This window comes from Gymnoscopelus microlampas, assembly GCF_963454915.1.
Source record: "Gymnoscopelus microlampas genome assembly, chromosome: 10".
In the NCBI taxonomy this organism is placed as follows: domain Eukaryota; kingdom Metazoa; phylum Chordata; class Actinopteri; order Myctophiformes; family Myctophidae; genus Gymnoscopelus; species Gymnoscopelus microlampas.
The window spans coordinates 16,481,259-16,499,780 of NC_139947.1; the positions used below are offsets into that span (position 1 = coordinate 16,481,259).

The 18,522-nt window shown below is 44.6% G+C and overlaps 2 protein-coding genes across 5 annotated transcripts in view; one reads left to right on the forward strand and one right to left on the reverse strand.

The window, feature by feature from the left end:
* Positions 1-616: 616 nt before the first annotated feature.
* On the forward strand, positions 617-1,156 carry LOC311054098 (coatomer subunit zeta-1-like; the record flags this gene model as incomplete). The annotated part of the gene is made up of 1 exon (XM_084069978.1): positions 617-1,156. One exon carries the CDS (start codon positions 617-619, stop codon positions 1,154-1,156), a length of 540 nt encoding a protein of 179 aa, XP_083926104.1.
* A 1,853-nt stretch (positions 1,157-3,009) lies between these two features.
* The window catches only part of iqsec2b (IQ motif and Sec7 domain ArfGEF 2b), a 60,614-nt gene continuing 45,101 nt past the window's right edge, over positions 3,010-18,522 (reverse strand). For 3 of the 4 annotated variants that reach the window (XM_084069676.1, XM_084069675.1, XM_084069677.1), the window contains 11 exons: positions 16,221-17,275; positions 15,410-15,571; positions 14,691-14,813; positions 13,544-13,710; positions 12,927-13,066; positions 11,999-12,124; positions 11,241-11,340; positions 10,813-10,974; positions 9,646-9,843; positions 8,596-8,645; positions 3,010-8,016 (listed from right to left, as the gene is read on the reverse strand). In XM_084069676.1, the coding sequence (XP_083925802.1) occupies positions 6,841-8,016; positions 8,596-8,645; positions 9,646-9,843; positions 10,813-10,974; positions 11,241-11,340; positions 11,999-12,124; positions 12,927-13,066; positions 13,544-13,710; positions 14,691-14,813; positions 15,410-15,571; positions 16,221-17,275 (3,459 nt within the window). In that variant the 3' untranslated portion in view covers positions 3,010-6,840. The remainder of the gene's footprint in view (positions 8,017-8,595; positions 8,646-9,645; positions 9,844-10,812; positions 10,975-11,240; positions 11,341-11,998; positions 12,125-12,926; positions 13,067-13,543; positions 13,711-14,690; positions 14,814-15,409; positions 15,572-16,220; positions 17,276-18,522) is intronic. The other variant, XM_084069678.1, reaches the window with a different exon arrangement.

Consider the following 18,522-nt stretch of genomic DNA (forward strand, 5'->3'; position numbering starts at 1 on the left):
CCACTTCGGAGGAAAGCCTGATATTCGCTCTAAAACTAGCCGTGATCCGGTATAGAAAAAAATTGTCGTGGTTCCGGTGGTTGGTTTCGGTTGGCGTCGCATTGTTTTTGTTCCCCACACAATGCAAATCAATTAATTTAGTCTCGCTAGTCGCACTACGAGTTAGAATAGAAAATGGACATACCGGTACCAAAGAAACGAAACGATCATACGAAACTAAACAAGTTTTAAACTAGGGGAATCATTTTGGAGATGCACGGCGCCGGTGGTTCCGGTCATTGGTTTCTGGTTCTAGTCTGACTATGTCCACTTTATGCCCATATATTGAGATATTCTCAATATGTCTGTCTGCCTATGTCCCTATACCTATGGAGACCTCTGTAACTGTCTGTCTGTTTGTTTTATGTCTAAATGGGAAGATCCCAACCACAGATGAGATGTGACCATATGGTTTTCTCTCTAGTAACAGGCTGGTGCCCAATGGCTGTGCAAAGCGGCATACATCCCTCAATAGAAGTTGTGACACGTCAGATCTTTAGCTGTATAAAAGGGAAGGGACCCCTTTCATTTCAACAGTCCACTGTATACTAGCTACTTATTTTATAAACAATGCAAAATGCATTCAATGTTATCTGAACCTTCTTTGTACGCGGTTAAAGCTGTTCTCATTCTAGATAATGATGGAGACAGGCTCTATGCGAAGTACTATGATGATACATACCCTTCAGTGAAGGAACAGAAGGCCTTTGAGAAGAACATTTTCAAGAAAACACACCAGATGCATAGTGAGATAACATTACTGGAGGACCTCACAGTTGTCTGCAAGAGCAACGCAGACCTCTTTTTCTATGTCATTGGAGGTCCACATGAAAATGACCTAATGCTGATGGCTGTTCTAGACTGTCTATTTAAGTCACTCAGCCAGATGTTGAGGAACAACGTAGAGAAGAGAGCTTTGTTGGACCATATGGAGAGCCTCTTCCTTACTGTGGATGCAATTGTAGATGGGGGGGTGATCTTGGAAAGTGACCCACAGCAAGTCGTTCACCGTGTGGCACTCAGGGGCAGCAGGGACGATGTGCCTTTGTCAGAGGTGACAGCCTTCGAGGCATTGCAGTCTGCTAAAGAGCAGCTCAGGTGGGCACTTCTTCGATAGGACCATCACAGCAGAATTCCTCCTGCAGTATATATCGGGTTGCTGAGCCATGTTTGTCTCATTCAAGTACATCCAGATATATCAGATTGGCCAACTTTTTTTTTTTTTTTTATAATAAGTTATTCATTTTCTTCCTAAAAAATAAATAATAACTAGATAAAGATCGGACAGATCCGTCTTGAGCACAGGACTAAAGAGATAATGTGTACCGATTTGCGTGATGTTTGGACAAAATCTGTAGGAGTAATATCCAAAAATGTGTGTAGCACAAATCGGCGTCCTTGTGGCGCTATTTCAGGACAATGTGAAAAGGGTGGCATGTCTTCCTCGGCCTAGTGGGAATGTGCGTGCAAAGTTTCACGGTAATCGGATGCTGCGTTTATGATTTGAGGCATTGTGTTCAAAACAAGCCACTCCTGCAAACTTTAGATGTCAATCTTAGCCAATGAGGATGGATTATGAAAAATCGGACAGATCCGTGTTGATCACATGACTAGAGATAATGTGTACCGATTTGCGTGATGTTTGGACAAAATCCGGTGACAAGAGGGAGATCTAAAAGCTCACAACGTGTTGGAACGCTTGTTCCCTTCCAGACCCCCTTAACCACTTCATGGTACCCAGTACATGGGGACCCCATTTGAAACAAGCCATTAGGCTTTCATGGGCTTTTCAATCCTTTTAGTTGACCTTGTATTTAAACTGTACTTACATGTGCTTTTTTTCTGCAAATTTCTAATTAAAGTATTCAATCAATCAATCAATCAATCAATCACTTAAACTCATATACTGTATGCCTTACTGGAATCCCCCAGGGGTCTGTTCAAAGGCTGCTCCTTTTAGAACCAAATCTCTTCACCGAAAACAGCCAATGCACGCTTGTAGATCGGCTATCTTTGGGAAATGTTTTCCGCAGAATAGGTTATTATTATTATTATTATTATTATTATATAGAGTGCACCACCACTCAGACGCCTGTAAAAGTACTCCTATTTGGTCGTTAGGTGCTCTTTTCTCATCTAATGTGTTCATTTGTGGTCTAATTGGTCAATACTGTGTAGGTAATACAGTAGATCATTCCTGGCCATGTGTGTATATATCAGGTAATTAGGAGACCTTGCCTCTCAGAGGATTGGATTTGGATTTCATTGTATACCGAAATGTGTATACAGAGTGAAATAAACAAGACCAGGAGACCTGGTTGTGCCAGACCTAAGCCGGTGTTGTGTGAAGTCTAAATCTGAAATCTTTGATCTTTGTGTCTTACGTTATATACCAACCGTATTTATACTTGTGACATAATAGTGATGTCATGACTAGTCTGTGCCTATTTATTCATGCATAAGAAACTTAACCACAACCAGACATACCATGTATGGACAAATTGGTGACAAAGGCTTGTGTAGGCCATACCTTTCAGGTCTGGCAAACATTATTTGAGATTGGGTATTCAAATACTGTTACTGCACTGTTGATGTGAAGTACACATGCATGGTAACACAAATGCTGGCAGTTGTAATTAGCTTTTATATTATTTTGTAATAAGCTATGATCATGCCTTTTATGAAGACTTATCTAACTTGTTTACAATATTAACTTGCCACATGGGATTATACATTTATATACTATATCTAATGTTTGAACACTCGTAGCACATTATGGACATTTGGCTCCCTTTGTGATACACTTGCAGGCTTGCAGATAGTCTTTCACATCTTAAATCATAATTTATAAATAGATCAGTGTCAGAAGGTGATGGTTTTGTTATACAAAAAGCAAAGACTAATAAATCCATCTCAAAAGAGAAGAGGAAATCGATCTCCCAGATTACATAAACACAAAAACAACATAAATCATTACACAGCAAGGACACTTTTTAATTTATCAGAAGCAATAAATACATCTCAATTCTCTATTCTTTCAGTACACACTACATACACAAAGTAAAATGTCAAGATCCTATGTTTAAAATAATATCAATAAAGCGCTCTGGCGGCTCTGCCATATAAACACTTGTACGCTTACATTTTATTACGGTAATGCACTCTCACACCTTCAGTCTAAAATAAAGACAAAATAAGAAAAGGGAGAAAATAAATCTGTGATTGGTTTGGCCAAATCTCCCACCCAATTCCCTCTCTTATTTACATACTTAGTGGCACTCACATGCACACACCTGAAATAGAATGGGAATCATTTATCCCATATTAACCAGTAATAACCCTGTGTGTGTAGTGTAATATGTACATTCAGGTTTATACAGTACAATCCATTCAATAAGTGCAGATATATTCATGCAAGAAGAGTCAAATAGACACCATAAAGGAACAGGCCAGCCAACATATACCCCATAAAACGTCTTGCACTACATTCCTGAATCTCTCCAAACATCTTAACTTAATCCTCTTAATTAGGGTCTTTGATTTGAGGGATCCTTTAAAATTGTTTGGATCCTTTTCTATGAATTTAGTCATGATGCCAACTCTGTGATTTCCCCACACACTTGTGTAGTCTTGTCTCTGCTGACCCCTATTGGTTGGTCTTTGAACTGGTTGCTTCTAGGGATTGTATTGAACCCGCATGGTTCCTCTGACATTTCACCTGCCAGTGAGGGGCCTCACCAGGAGGACATACAGTAGCACACATGGAGGAACACTGTATTCCTCATAGTTTAACACCCCTGCTGACCGGTGCCCTGACCCAACCTGTAGGAGCCATCGGTAGTACAGCAACAGAGACCGCCCTCCCGACTTCCCTCCTGCAAAGACAGCTAATTGTGTTCGTTGGAATGCCTGGCCAAGCCAGATGTGCCACGGAGGGTTCAAACCCCTAGTCTCCGTCATGATGGGCAGGAACTGTACACCACCCGAGCGCCCCCCCCTGATGGCTCTTCAGCCTAATTTATAATCTGTAGAACAACGGTGCTGCTTGCCTAAAAGATCTGATCTTCAGTTGTGCAATGGAGTATAATTTAAGTTTTATTCAGTGCATCTCATTCAGTTCTATCAGCTTGTCATTCTTAAGTGCCGCTCTCTCCTTTGTCCTCTCCCACACATTCTTTAATGGATAAATATTACATTTCCCCTCGGTAATCAATCAATGGCACTGGTGTTAAACCACCACAGTGGTCTGTTTACAATCCCCAAAAAGTGCTGCCACTAGCAAAGGGAGAGCACACACTGGAGGGATTGAGAAAGAAGTAGCATTTTACAGTCTTGACGTTTGTTATGGCTCCTTCACAAGAAGCCCATTCAGTAGGCTGTCAAAGTAGAAAACATATATAGATATCTTTAAAGGTAGATACATTAGGAGAGGGAGGATTTGAAGAAGGCCATTTCTGACTTAAGACACCACGTGTGCAAAACCACAAAGCTGCATGTTAAAGCGTGCTTATTCAAAGACATAATGTCAATATCACGCAATGATTGACTTTAAATGATTGCAAGGAAGTGAGCAGAGGTGTCCTGAATGCCTACTGCGCACAGTACATTCCTCTGGGTTAAATATGTCTATTTGTAACTCTGTGAGTATACAAATGACCAAATGAACCCTACACACTTTCAGGGTTAAATGGACGTTTTACCGTGTCAGCTTCATAAGACAAATCCAGGACATTTCTCTGTTTGCATGACCAGTTAAAAAGGATGTTTCCTATTTGGGACCTCATAAAAAAAAAGCAAAACATAATTAATTGACTGAGATCAGGATTTGTAACTCACCCCAGTTCATAAAATGTGCCTCAATTTAGTTGCATTTTCCCCTCAAACAATACAGAAAGACAGGGATTCTTTTGTGGGTGCCCAAATCTTTTTGAACCAAAATAGTTCTAAATCTTAATCATTATATTCAACAACCAATACTAATACTTAAAAGAGAGGAAATCAAATGCAATCATCATACAATGGAAATAAATCACACCACACATATCGTAACACCCTCAGATGATTATGATGAACAGAGGGAATTAATATATGTGCATACACTTTCTATGATCATATACAAGTGAACATCAGCTTATATAATGAATCACTGATAAAAACAATTATCGGACAATATCCATCATACTCAGAGCAGGTACACTATAATATCGATACAACAGCAACAGAAAAAAAAGCTTTAGAAACATTCAAATATATTATTGTTTTGTTTTCTTTACCACAAATTCCCATTCTGAAGCCAGGTGGCCACTGTTGACATGTAAAAGACCATTGAGCAAAAGTCAACTGTCAGAAAACCGTTCGCTGGTCATAAAGGTTAAGACGGAGCAAAATGTGTCTTAGGCCTACATTAGAAAAGGATGCTTTTCAGCAAAGCACAACCCTGCAAGTAAGAACGGAGACACCATGAAGCCAAGTAAATTATTGCAATGGACAAAACTATCCTCTATGACGGTTTACACTACAAAGCCCCTCTGGGATGTACTGAGAGGGTTTAGTCTTTTGAACATCCACACATAGAGGCACCTGGCCTCGCTCATGGTTTACCTTTGCTCCAGTGCTGCATTACTACATGTTGGAGTGTGTCAACAGTCTCGGACTTAAGCCTTGCACACACAATCTACCCAACTAGACTTCAAACACTTAAACTGAGGTTATATATCCACAGATTTAATTTCAGTTTAATATACTGTATATGGCTATTTAGACTTTCTTTGATTGTGTGTGAATGTGTATTTGTGTGTCTCAAGGTTATTATTGTTAACTTAAACTAACACAATAATTAAAACTAGATATGAAAATACATTTTAGTTAACTGAAGAGGCTTTACAAAAAAAACTTTGTTGTGTTTACAGAACAAACTAAAACACACTAAAATTATTAAAGACAATGTATTTGTTCATACATAAGCTTAATATTTAGGATGGATATGAAATGTTTTAGCGTTTTCCAGTTTCATCTGTGAAAAAGTATTTTAGCCAAATGACTCATATTACAATAAAACTAATAACAACTAAGCCTTAAAAAACAGGGGGAAAAAATAAACTAGCTAACCAAAAAAACTAAGGGTCAACCCCTTAAGCTGAATGGTTAGGGTGCATACCACATGGGTGCCAAATTTCCTCCTTCTTCAGCGTTTTTCTGGATGGCTCATAATTTAATTTAATGTAATTTAATTCCCTTATTATTTATTAGCCTACTGTCTTTAAAACATAATATAATTACCTATGCTGCTGCAATGTCTGAAGAAGCCGAACAAAAATAATTTCTGCTCTCATGTACCTGTACACAAGATGTAATAATAAAGACCAACTTGGACCTTGGTGTACAGTACTTTCCCCTGCTCTCTGATCAAATTAAAATAAATCTTTAAAAAATAACGAAGTATGCAAAACTATAATAACCTTGGTGTGCGTGTGTGTGTGTGTGTGTGTGTGTGTGTGTGTGTGTGTGTGTGTGTGTGTGTGTGTGTGTGCGTGTGTGCGTGCGTGTGTGCGTGCGTGCGTGGCGTGGTGTGTGTGAGCATGTGTCAGTGACTGCTTGTTTCTGGGATGTGAACGTACTCCACCTACATGTGCGGGAAGCGGAGGTGAAAGTAACAGAGGCGCAGTAAGTTTCGTTTCTTCTTTTCAGTGGCGCTGCTGCCGTTGCTGTCCGTCCTGGCAGACCTGCTCCTCGCCCTGGCCCCACCACCAGCCTCCTCCACCCTGTCGTCCCACCTGGCACCCCTCTGGGCCCACGTGCGGCTCACACCACGGTACTTATCCGGTTGATAGGTTTGGACTTGGAGCTGCTGCCCGCGGTGCCTGTCGCTGTAGCTCCCGTCACCTGCTGCGCCCCCGCCAGGGTGGGATGAGGGGAGAGAGGTGTAAGAGGGATAAGGGGGGAGGAAGGGGGGGGTAAAGGGGAGTGGGGGGGGGGAGGGGGGATGGAAGAGAGCGGAGGGTACTGGGGCAGATACGGGCCGACGGAGGCTGCGTGATGGGCAGCGACGGAGCCGTGCGGCTGGTGGTGGGGCAGCGTGCCGAAGATGAAGTGTGTTTGGTGGATGGAGTGGTTGCCGGGGTGCGGCGTAGACACGTGCCTGGGGTGGGTGTGGGAGTGTGCATGCGGGTGCGGGTGAGAGTGAGACAAGGTGAGGGGGGGCTTGGGGCCAGGCCCGGCGCTGCCCCCTCTGGTAGCAGAGTGTATGGGCGGTGCGTGGTAGAGGCTGAACTGGGGGTTCTGGGAGAGTTGGGAGTGAGGAGAAAGGGGGGGAGGGCAGCCCACCACCATACTGCCGTAGCGACCCGGAAGCCCATGCTGGGAGAGCTGGGAGAGATGGGCCAGCTGCTGGTGCTGGACGTGCGGGGGGCCAAGCGCCGGCCGACAGTGTAGCGGGCCTCTCTGTATGATATGAGAGGCCATGCCCTGCGAAGGTGTGCATGGGGGGGCGCTTTGGGCGTGGTACCGATGATGGTGGTAGTATGGTGGCGGGGGCTGTACGGCGCCCGTGTGACAGTATTGTGCATGAAGGGCCTGGATTTTGGAGGGTCCCCCGTCCAACTGGCACAGAGATGAAGGGGACAGAGGCGGGGGCCCTCCTGTAGTTGGCGGGGGGACAGGGGCGGGGTAGGGTGGCCCCGGTGGGATAAGGGGCCCCGGGGGTTTGGCGCGTTTGCTGCCAAACAAGGAGCCCAGGAAGGAACCGCTGTTGTTGTTGGTCCCTGCTGGGCCACCGCCCGGCCCTGTTCTCTCTGCACTGCTGGAGGCTCCCCCCGCCGTCCCAGCAGTGGTGTGTTGCTGCCCCGGCCCACCCCCCACCCCCGTCCCGGGGCTCAGGATGGGGCGGTGAGGCCGGTAGTCTTCTGTTCCGTAGCAGCCCGGGACCACAGTGGCCACCGGGTAACGCTGGTGAGGCTGTGGACTGCTAATGATGGAACCCTGCGGGAGAAAGACCACCATGTCACCATGAATGTCGTACAGTACAGTACAGTACAGAGTACAGTACAGTACAGTACAGTACAGTACAGTACAGTACAGTACAGTACAGTACGAGTACAGTACAGTACAGTACAGTACGAGTACAGTAGAGTACAGTACAGTACAGTACAGAATAAATTGAGTACAGTACATAAAAGTACAATACAGAGTACATGACAGAACAGAACGGAACAGTACAGTACAGTACAGTACAGTACAGTACAGTACAGTATCACACAAGGGACACAGCGGTATTTCACTCTGGATATAAATATGTTGGTATGCTGGGGCAATGTTTTGAAAGCAGACATGCATGCAAAGGCTGTACAGTTACTGCAGTGCAAATGCAAACACACACACACACACACACACACACACACACACACACACACACACACACACACACACACACACACACACACACACACACACACACACCAAGGAAGGCATCAGCTCTGAGTTTATAGCTCTAGTAAAGGTTCGTGCAGGTCAGTTTACGGGTTACAGGTTACAGGTCCACGTCTAAGTGGTTGGACTTACTTCCATGGTACTGTCGAGGGAACCAACACTGTTCCTGCGACCACGTTTCCCTGCAGCACCCCACCAGGAAGAGTCAGGTTAGCAATAGAGCAGAGAGAACAGCATGTTTCATAGGTGCAGCTATGCGCTATGTGAGAAGAACCATGTGAACTACTGTAGCTGCGACTGAACTAGAGCCAGACCGATATGTTTTAATTTAGATGGTTATAAATGTTAACTCCTGTTTAAAAAAAAATCAGAAACATACGGTGGGAGTGCTATTTGGTTATTTGGTGATTGACATCACAAAAGTATAGGCAAAGATTTGCTGAAATGCAAAAACTAATTCTGTCTAATTCTGGTGGCTTGAAATTTCTTGTAAATCTTTGATTTACGAGTGGCCCGGTTTCTTAAATCGAGAGTGACCTCCAAAGATGATTTGTACCAAATGTCACGCTTGTATCATCATTTGAACAATTCTCCCAAAATATTGCTGTTAGGTTTATTGCTGAGATATCGGCTATCATTTGTATGTTTTGACGACATCGGTGTCGGCAACTATGCAACTAATGTGTCGATTTCAGAGATGTTAAATTAATTGTTTTAAAAAATAGAAGATCTACAAGCTCGAGCTTGTAAATGTTTTCTTGTTCACCGTATAATTTAATTTAAATGTTCTTTTCATCTATCAAAGTTTAATATATGTTTTATTAACACTTTTTTATCTATCAAAAAGTGAGTCGTGTTTATTTTTATTTATTTGTTTGCTTACAAGTCACATGTTTTCGAATAGACACTTTAATCAAATCTAAGTTTTGATCAGAACAAATTAATAAGAACTAGTTTTGCAATTTCTAACAAAATGTGGGTCAAAACATTAGTAGTCAGTCTAAGACTCTCCAAAATCTGCATCGGACCCAAAAACCTGGCATCGGTCGGGCTCTAGAGGTACAGGAGGAGAATGAGATGTAGCAATAGCAAGGAGAGAAGGAAACTGACCCAGGTCCTCTGTTAACATGTGCAACCCAGGAAACGGAAATGAACCATTATTTGACGTGCCGTTCGTCTCACCTGTGTCCGATAGGTCCCTGAGAGATGAGCTGAGTGCCGTGCGTTTGAGTCCCTCCCCGGCTGAGTAATTGTCGTCGAGACAATTGTCGGTTCTCCCCAGGCTGCCGTTGACGACTTCACCCTTCACGCCCACACTTCCTCCAACCACACCTCCAATCAGGCCAGGCCTCATCACACCTTTCTGCTTCTCTAACTCCGCTGGGTACACACAGACAGGACAAGGACAATTTGGAAATAAGTATGACGAGAGAGACACACATGATAGCAATGTTCCTGTACCCACTACCCAGGATTCGATTTGTAAAAAAGTTTCTTAACCAATTAAAGGGATATTTCACTTTCAAATATGTTTGGGGTCATTTTAACGTCTGTTGAGAACACCCCAGACAGTTTTTAAGTTGCTTGATTCAGTATTTCGATATTTGATCGATATTCGATATTTTAATTTTATCAGACACGGCCCCTTCCTACAAACCCATTGTAATTTCAAACTCCATTTTAACCATGATGGATTCATCGAAAACACCCGTCCTTGGTTCTGATGACTAATACTGCCCTCCTAATACGTGAGGGGGGCGTGTTTTTCCAATTACTTCTTTCATTTATTTTTTATAACAGTTTTTGAAAATGAAAAAAAATTAATAAACAAAACATGAAATTTAATGAAAAAAGTAATTGAAAAAACATGGCCCCTGGGGTATTAGGAGGGCAGTATGAGTCACCAGAACCAAGGACGGGTATTTTCAATGGATAAAATGGGGTTTGAAGTTACAATGGGTTTGTATAGGAGGGGGTGTGTCTGATAAAATTAATATCAAATATCTAAATACTGAATCAAGCAACTTAAAAACTGTCTGGGGTGCTCACAAAAGCCTGAGATGTTAAAATGACCCTAAACATGTTTAAAAGTGAAATATCCCCTGTATTTACTTCAGTCTGACCAGAGGCAGGGATAAAACATAACCCCACCGGGCATAAAAAAATAATGAAGGGGGGGTATTAAAAGCAGAGGCACCCCCCCCCCCCCTAGCAAATCCAACCTTCCTTGAGTCTTCACTAACATGTCCAACTGTCATTCTGTCTCACACACAAACCATGACAACATGGAACAACATGCCTGCTCAGTGTTGCAGTTCACCATAATGGCCAGCAGGGGAGGGTACTTACACTCAACTCTATACTTCTCCATCTCCTGCACCTCAGCAATGCTCTCCCTGAGGTCGCTGACAAAGCGGGTGCGGTCCTGCTGACTGGGAGCCATGAACACGATAAGGACCTTCCTCTCCCCGCCCAGGACCGCTGAAGTCAGACGGATACCATGCGGGTAATCTAAGAAACACACACACACACACACACACACACACACACACACACACACACACACACACACACACACACACACACACACACACACACACACACACACACACACACACACACACACACACACACACACACACACACACACACACACACACACACAGGTATCTGTCAGCCATGGTAACACATACAGTATGTACAGTATGTTCATGGTTGACAATTATGGAGGGAAATGTTTGTTCAGGTGGAAAGAGAGGATGAAGTGGGTTCCTCACAGGAGTTCTGGAACATGTGGACTTGCATCTCCACCAGAGGAAAAGATTGTCTGAAGTTATAGGTCACTGATGTCTTCTTCTTTTGAAAGATCTTGGTGACCTAAAACCAAGAGAAGGTTGAGCTAAAGATACACTATGTAACCTTTGTTAGTGAATAAAATGCTATTTTGACCAATCTGTATGGTAGCATGTTAATACAATTTTACTAACACAATGGTGGTGATTGTATTTAGTCTCCCTGCTCTTCTATTGAGACATTTATATCCTGTGGTCTGGTAGGGCCACTGCTGGTGGACAAGTGGTACTGCCTTAAAGTCAAATTTCAATTTCTCCCCTGAGCAAGCAGGCATGCTCTATTAGCTCGGGGCAACATTTCAACCCTTGTGTGGGAGACCCGAGTATGGCTTGGCCAGGGGTAAAATATTAATAATGATAATAATATTATTATTAATAATAATAATAACAACAGGTAATAAACAAGTAGTAACACACAGGGATTACGAATAAAGTACCAGAAACCAGGGGATTTATGTATACTACAGAACTCTGCCCACTGCACTAGGCGAGACCCCATCCATTGCCATTAATTTCTTTACAGCAGTGGTTCTCAAATTGGACCTTTAGAGGTCTGTAACTCTGGGAGTGTACAAATGGAACCTTACGCGTCCACTTGGTCCTTGAAATCAAAACGTTTGAGAGCCACTGCTTTACAGAAACTGGCTACCACTTTGGAGAAGTAAACACGCGCTGAGTCTTACCACTAGAAGGTCATTGAAAAGGAAGACCTCTCGTTGGTGAACTCCGGTCCGTTGAGGTCTATTTGGATCCGGCACCTCATACAGCTGGCAGCAACACACCAGCCTACGATGTGGAAGAGACAGCACCTACAGCGCGCACACACACCATCATTCAACAAGAACCACATAGTCACATACCTTAAAGGAGTAGTTCTTATTACTTATTTTCTATCAATTACACACATCATGAAGCCTTGAATTCATGGAGATATTTTTGTTTTTGTCGCATTGCTAAGCCAATAATTTGATGACCGGCGGTCTCTCCGGTAGGAGACTCAAAGGAGACCTTTTGAGTCTCCTACCGGATACATTAGCATCTTTAATTTAAGCATCTTTAATTAGCATCTTTAATTTAATGACCGGCGGAAGCCGGTCATTAAATGCCTTAGGAATGTGACAAAAACTAAAACATCTCCATGACGCTTCATGGGGTGTGTACTTGATAGAAAATAAATATTTTTTTGGTTGAACTACTCCTTTAACATACTGACAACATAAAGTAGGTCTTGTCCTATCCGGTCAGGTCCTGTAATCTAATGCCTGTACCTACTTCCTACCGCTAGTGATAATCAGTTAATTATTTTCCCCGTTGATATATAAAAACGATTATATACATTTGTGTGCTTTGCAAGTGCTTCAAGATGATTTCATCAAGTGAAAAAGTATTCGATACAATAATGGGCAAGAAAATAATGGATAGTTGCAGCCCTATATATCTGTTGCTCTATCTTGTATTTCTTTGTTGCTGCTGCTCTGTGTTTTTAAGTGGATGCACTAAACACAACGTTCCATACAGTGACAATAAACGTCTTATCTTATCTTATCTATACCACCATCAATAAACAAGGAAATACAAAATGAGTGAGGCATGGTTTCAGAAGAAACTCACAGGCTTCTTGCCCACCACGACTCTCTCCACAGCCTGCACTTGGGTCACGTGATCATCGTTGGTGCGTAGCTCCCACTTCTGAATGCGCTGGTAGATCCCCAGCAGCAGGTCTCTGGGGATGTCCTGACCGTTGTCTACTCCTTAAATGCAAACACAGAACAGGTTGAGTCTATCAGTGGTGCATTGATGTTGGGATGACTGTGCTGTGAGACGTGGCTTTTCAAAATGCTCTTCCATTGATCGAGCATTGCAATAGTTCAGGCAGGCAGGCTGTTCCCCACACCCTGCAAAATAACAAGCACATACGCCCTCAATCCTAATGGTTCATTTTAGCCGATCTTAATAAGCAAAACGCAGCCCACACTTCATACTGCACGTTCAGCATAAGTCACAGCACCTCTTCTGCAGCTTGTCAGTGATCCAACTCCCTCCACCTAGTTCTTCACTATGTCAGTATGCTAATTGTTTCTGTGGATTGCATGATGTTATATCTGCGTTTCTTAAGTTTTGCCCTTGAAGGGTCCAATGTTATGTCCATGTAATAACACCAGGGGGCGCCAGGGGAGCAGTTTTAAAGGAGAGGAAAGGAGTTTAAAAAAAAAAGCCATATAGACTACCTCTCAAGTTCTTGATGAAGTCGTCAGTCTTCATCTTCCTCTCTGCTTTGACGTTGGGGCTGTACATATCCGTGTTGAGGAGGATGATGGCGAAGGCCAGGATGAAGATGGTGTCAGGGTTCTGGAACTGTCTCACCAGGGTGGGGTTGCACACACAGTACCTCTGACTGCAGGAGGAGACAAACACCACAACTCTGCTGTCACACTCATCAGAAAGCACAATCGTATATCCTAAAGCAGTGGCTCTCAACCTTTTCTGGATCTCGAAAGCGTTCAAAGCCCACCCATCTGACCGCTTTGTGTTAAGTGGTCAGATGGGTGGGCCGTGTGCATTTGGCTTGGATCAATGGAACTAACATTATGTTATTTATCTGTATCACAATAGAAAAAATACCATGACACCATTTTATTTTTTACATTATATTATCATTAAAATCTTCGTGTTTTGCCTATTAGTTGGCAAAGTATCCTCATGGCCCATCCGACGCGGATGCAGATTTCTTTTCCTGCTCCGGGCGGGAACAAAGTTTTTCCACACGCAGTCTCATTGAAGCACATTGACCAGACGTCCCGCTGTGGTTACTACAGACCGTTTTGAAGCCAATTTTTCTTAGCTTTGAACTTCCTGTCTCGAAATGAAGCCGGAAACGACTGCAATTGGCTGCAACCGCTGCAAGGGCGGGTCTTCACTCGGTAGAACCAGTAGAAGCCACAGAAACATACCCTACTTTATCATTAATTAAAAAAAAAAAAATAGGACCATAATTTACCAAACGCATATCATGACAATTGAAATAAGACTTTAAACTAGTGACTGAAAGTATTTATGACAATGTTCATTAACGTAATAAAATCAAGTGTAAAGTCCGGCCAAAAACCCACTCGCTTGAATAGAGAGTTATTGCTTCTGTAGCCAGCAGGGGGAGATCATGGGGGAAATAGCGAAACTACCGGCCATTCATATGAACTGTCACTTCCTATATGGCCTCAATTTAGAAACAGGATGCTAGCCCCTTGGGCCAGGTTTGGCGAGAACAGTCGCGAACAAACCTCCGCGCAGAATAAAGAGCCTTTTTTTGGTGGGTTCCCAGCGTAAAGCAGCAAACGTGCAGCGTTTGGTTGTGTGTGTTCAATCTCGTCTACAAACCTGAAGGCCTCGATGAGCCTCTCAACCTTCTGGGCTTCTCCTTGAACTCTGATCTGAGCCTGGAACTTCCTGAGAGCATCATCCAGGTCCATTCCTGAGAAGTCCATCTCATCCACCACACAGCTGAAACACACACGTTTGTATTACTAATTTATAACCCTATAACCCTAAAGCTTGAGTTATACATAGTTGTGCACCGGTGTTGCGCACAAGCAATAGCTACAAGTACTACCAAGTAGCCTAAAACAAGTTGTAACCTGGGCCCAACAATATAAATGACAAAGAATTAAGAAATGAGTGTCCTGGGTACCAGTGGCTGTCTGGGAAATGGAAGGATCTTGGTTCGATTGCAGGCTCCTCCTGGCTGCGTGTCAAAGTGTCCTTGAGCAAGACACTGAACCCTGCTCCTGATGAGCAGTTTGGTGCCTTGGAAGGTTTTCTCCACATCCCGTGTGTGAATGGGTGTGTGAATGGGTGAATGTAATGCACATTGTAAAGCGCTTTGGAGAAAGGTGCTATAGAAATGCAGGCCTTTTACACTTAACACTTAACAGTGTATCCGACAGTATGCACTTCCAAATCTTCAGCCTTTTTGTGTCTTATCCTTTTGACTTATATGGTCATGTAATTGTCAATAAAAACGTCAATCACTCAACATGCATCTCTACCACATCAATACACAATCAGTTGAATGTTGATGTTGGGTGTGAAAGACTCACTCGAGGACATCCTTGTTGAATTGTTTCTGCCGGTTGCCCAGGAACTCTCCAATCATCTGCCGGCTCAGGCCCTTCCTCTCCAGGATGAAGCGAGCGATCCCAACCGGAGTATCAGACACAAACCCTCTTTCTATCAGGTACTGGATGCCTTTCTCTGGCTTCCTGACACCAGAGACAAAACACCAAAACATTATCACATGAACCTGAGTGTACTTCTGGGTTGAACATTCAGCAGAAATAGCCAATCTGAAAAGTAGTTTACACCCAATTTAGTCATTAATTCAATTAACCCTCCCGGTGGGAGCTCCTCACCTACCGACGAGGATCCTACTCCTCCCGCTCAACACTGTTATGTTTGAATAGATGCTTTTCCAAGCCAAATGCGGTGGATTCGAATCCCTAGACTGTGGTGGTGGACAGGTGCTTCACCCAGGTATCATCACCGAGTGCCTCTACCTGCGAATTCATAACGCCCCTGGTGGTCTTACGTGTTGAAGAGGCTGTGTATTTATATTACCAGCCCCCCCCCCCTCAGTGGTCTTACGTGTTGAAGAGGCTGTGTATTTATATTACCAGCCCCCCGCCCCCTCAGTGGTCTTACGTGTTGAAGAGGCTGTGTATTTATATTACCAGCCCCCCCTCAGTGGTCTTACGTGTTGAAAAGGTTACAAGCCCCCAGTGGTCTTACGTGTTGAAGAGGTTGTGTATTTATATTACAAGCCCCCCAGTGATCTTACATGTTGTAGAGGTTGTGTATTTATTTATATTAACCCTCCCTCGGTGGTCTTACGTGTTGAAGAGGTGCTCTTACTTGTTGAAGAGGTTCAGTCCGATGCGGTACTGTCGTCTCTGCACCACATCGTTGTTGAACGGCGGTGAGTCCCAGCTGTGGCGGCTCTCTCTCTGGTAGGTCTGTTTGCCCAGCGGAGGCAGCGGCTCGCGCAGGCTGTCCTGAGACGACGAGCCCGAGCTGCAGTTCACCGTCTCGTTGGAGTTTGTGGTGGAGTTGAGCGAGTCGTTGTCTCCGTCCGAGCAGCACGGCTGCTCCAGGCCCCCGGCGGGCAGTGCCGCCATCGACGAGGTCGACGACACAGGCGTGGTGGGGGGTTGCTGCGGCGAGGAGGAGGAAGAGGGCGTGTCCGGGTACTGGTGGTGGTGCATGGGGTGGTGGTGGTGGTGGTGTGCCACGTGCTGAGGGATGTGTGTGGGTAAAGGTCTGCCGCTGGCGCGGGTCTGACCCTGGGCGGCAGCGGTGGAGTTGGGGCGGCTCCCCGTGTTGGTGGAGTGATTGAGGGTCTCCTGAGGGGAGCCGGACCCTCCGCCGGGCTCCTGCTCGTAGACCAGCTGTCTGCTGAGTGAGCCGCGGTCCGAGCGGTCACTCATGTCCACGGAGCTGTCGCTGGGGGGCTCGATGGTCAGGAGGGGCAGATGGGCGCCTCTCAGACGATAGTCCCGACACTCCGTACAGGGGGTGCTGCGACGGCTATTGCTGCTCCCACCTCCCTCTGTGTCCCTGCTGTCCTCGCGTACCCCGACGCCACCGCCGGGGCCCCAGTACTCTGTGTCGGTGCTGCTGGGGGCGCGGTCCAGGGACAGCGGGGACGAGGGAATGCAGTCGTCCATGTACAGGGTGACGTCACTGTAGGAGGTGGCGGTGCTGTCCCCGTGCATGCTGTGTCCCCCTATTCCGGGCCGGGGTCTGTCTCCCACCAGACCCCTCTGGGAAGACGGGTTGCTGCTGCTGCTCCACACGCACTCCCCAAAGTCCTCGCCGATGGCCCCGCCCTCCCTGCTGCCTTCCTGGGAGTCGTCGCGTCCCGCGCGGCAGGTCAGGGCGTCGTCGATGGAGTCCGCCAGGGACTTCACCTATAGGAGGTGCAGAGACGGGGAGGATTCAGGGACGCTGAACAGAAACAGGACGTACTGCAGGCTGCCCATTTTGTACATATAGACGACCACTGTAATATGACACTATATTGTCAATGAGTTCATCTAAACTAGGTCCTCTGAGAATCTCTGACGGCATGGTAGTGTTAGACCAATTAGGCTTCATTCAGAATGTAGACAAATGAAGCATAGCGTTAGTTCATGCAGGACACGGAAGTCGTGCACGCCAAAGCTGTAACCAGCAGTCAGTCAGCTGATGTGAACATCAGCTTTCTATTCCCCATTCACAGCCCAGCTGGTCATTACATCACACACTCATTATCCAATCACAGCTCACGCTTGAGCAAAGAGGTTCCTATAAATACGGCTTCATATTCTCTAGGTCTTTCTTGGTTGCTGAACCAATGCATTTTGCTAGCTGCTGCGAGCTTCATCTGCTGCTCATCTACTGCTTTGTGCGCTGCTCTATGATATTTTGGTGCTATATGAGATGAGTCTGCTTATGATGCTGACTTTTACCACTGCTACAGCAGCCAATGCTTCTTCTATTATTGCTGCCAAACACTAATGTGCTCATAGCTTAAGCTAATAGCATGCTTGCTGCCATGCAGAAATTAGGAATTGTTTGTAGCACAAAGCTAATACAGCATGCTTGCTGCCCAGACAGTAGAAGCTTGATTTATTTGTAGGCTACTCTCTTCACCATGTGGTAAGTTGAATTGTTTGTAGCTTAAAGCTAACATAGCATGCTGCTGCATTTAGAAGTTTGTTGTTATACAGCACTGCACAGTTAACATGGCATGCTTTCTTCCCATGTGGAAAGCTTCAATTGTTTGTAGCTTAAAGCTAACATAGCATGCTGCTGCATTTAGAAGCTTGGTTTGTTATACAGCACTGCACAGTTAACATAGCATGCTTGCTTCCCATGTGGAAAGCTTCAATTGTTTGTAGCTCAAAGCTAACATAGCATGCGTGCTGCCATGTTTAGAAGCTGTGTTGTTATACAGCAATGCACAGTTAACATAGCATGCTTGCTTCCCATGTGGAAAGCTTCAATTATTTGTAGCTAGAAGCTAACATAGCATGCTGCTGCATGTAGAATCTTTGTTGTTATACAGAACTGCACAGTTAACATAGCATGCTTCCTTCCCATGTGGAAGCTTGAATTGTTTGTAGCTTAAAGCTAACATAACATGTGGAAAGCTTGAATTGTTTATAGCTTAAAG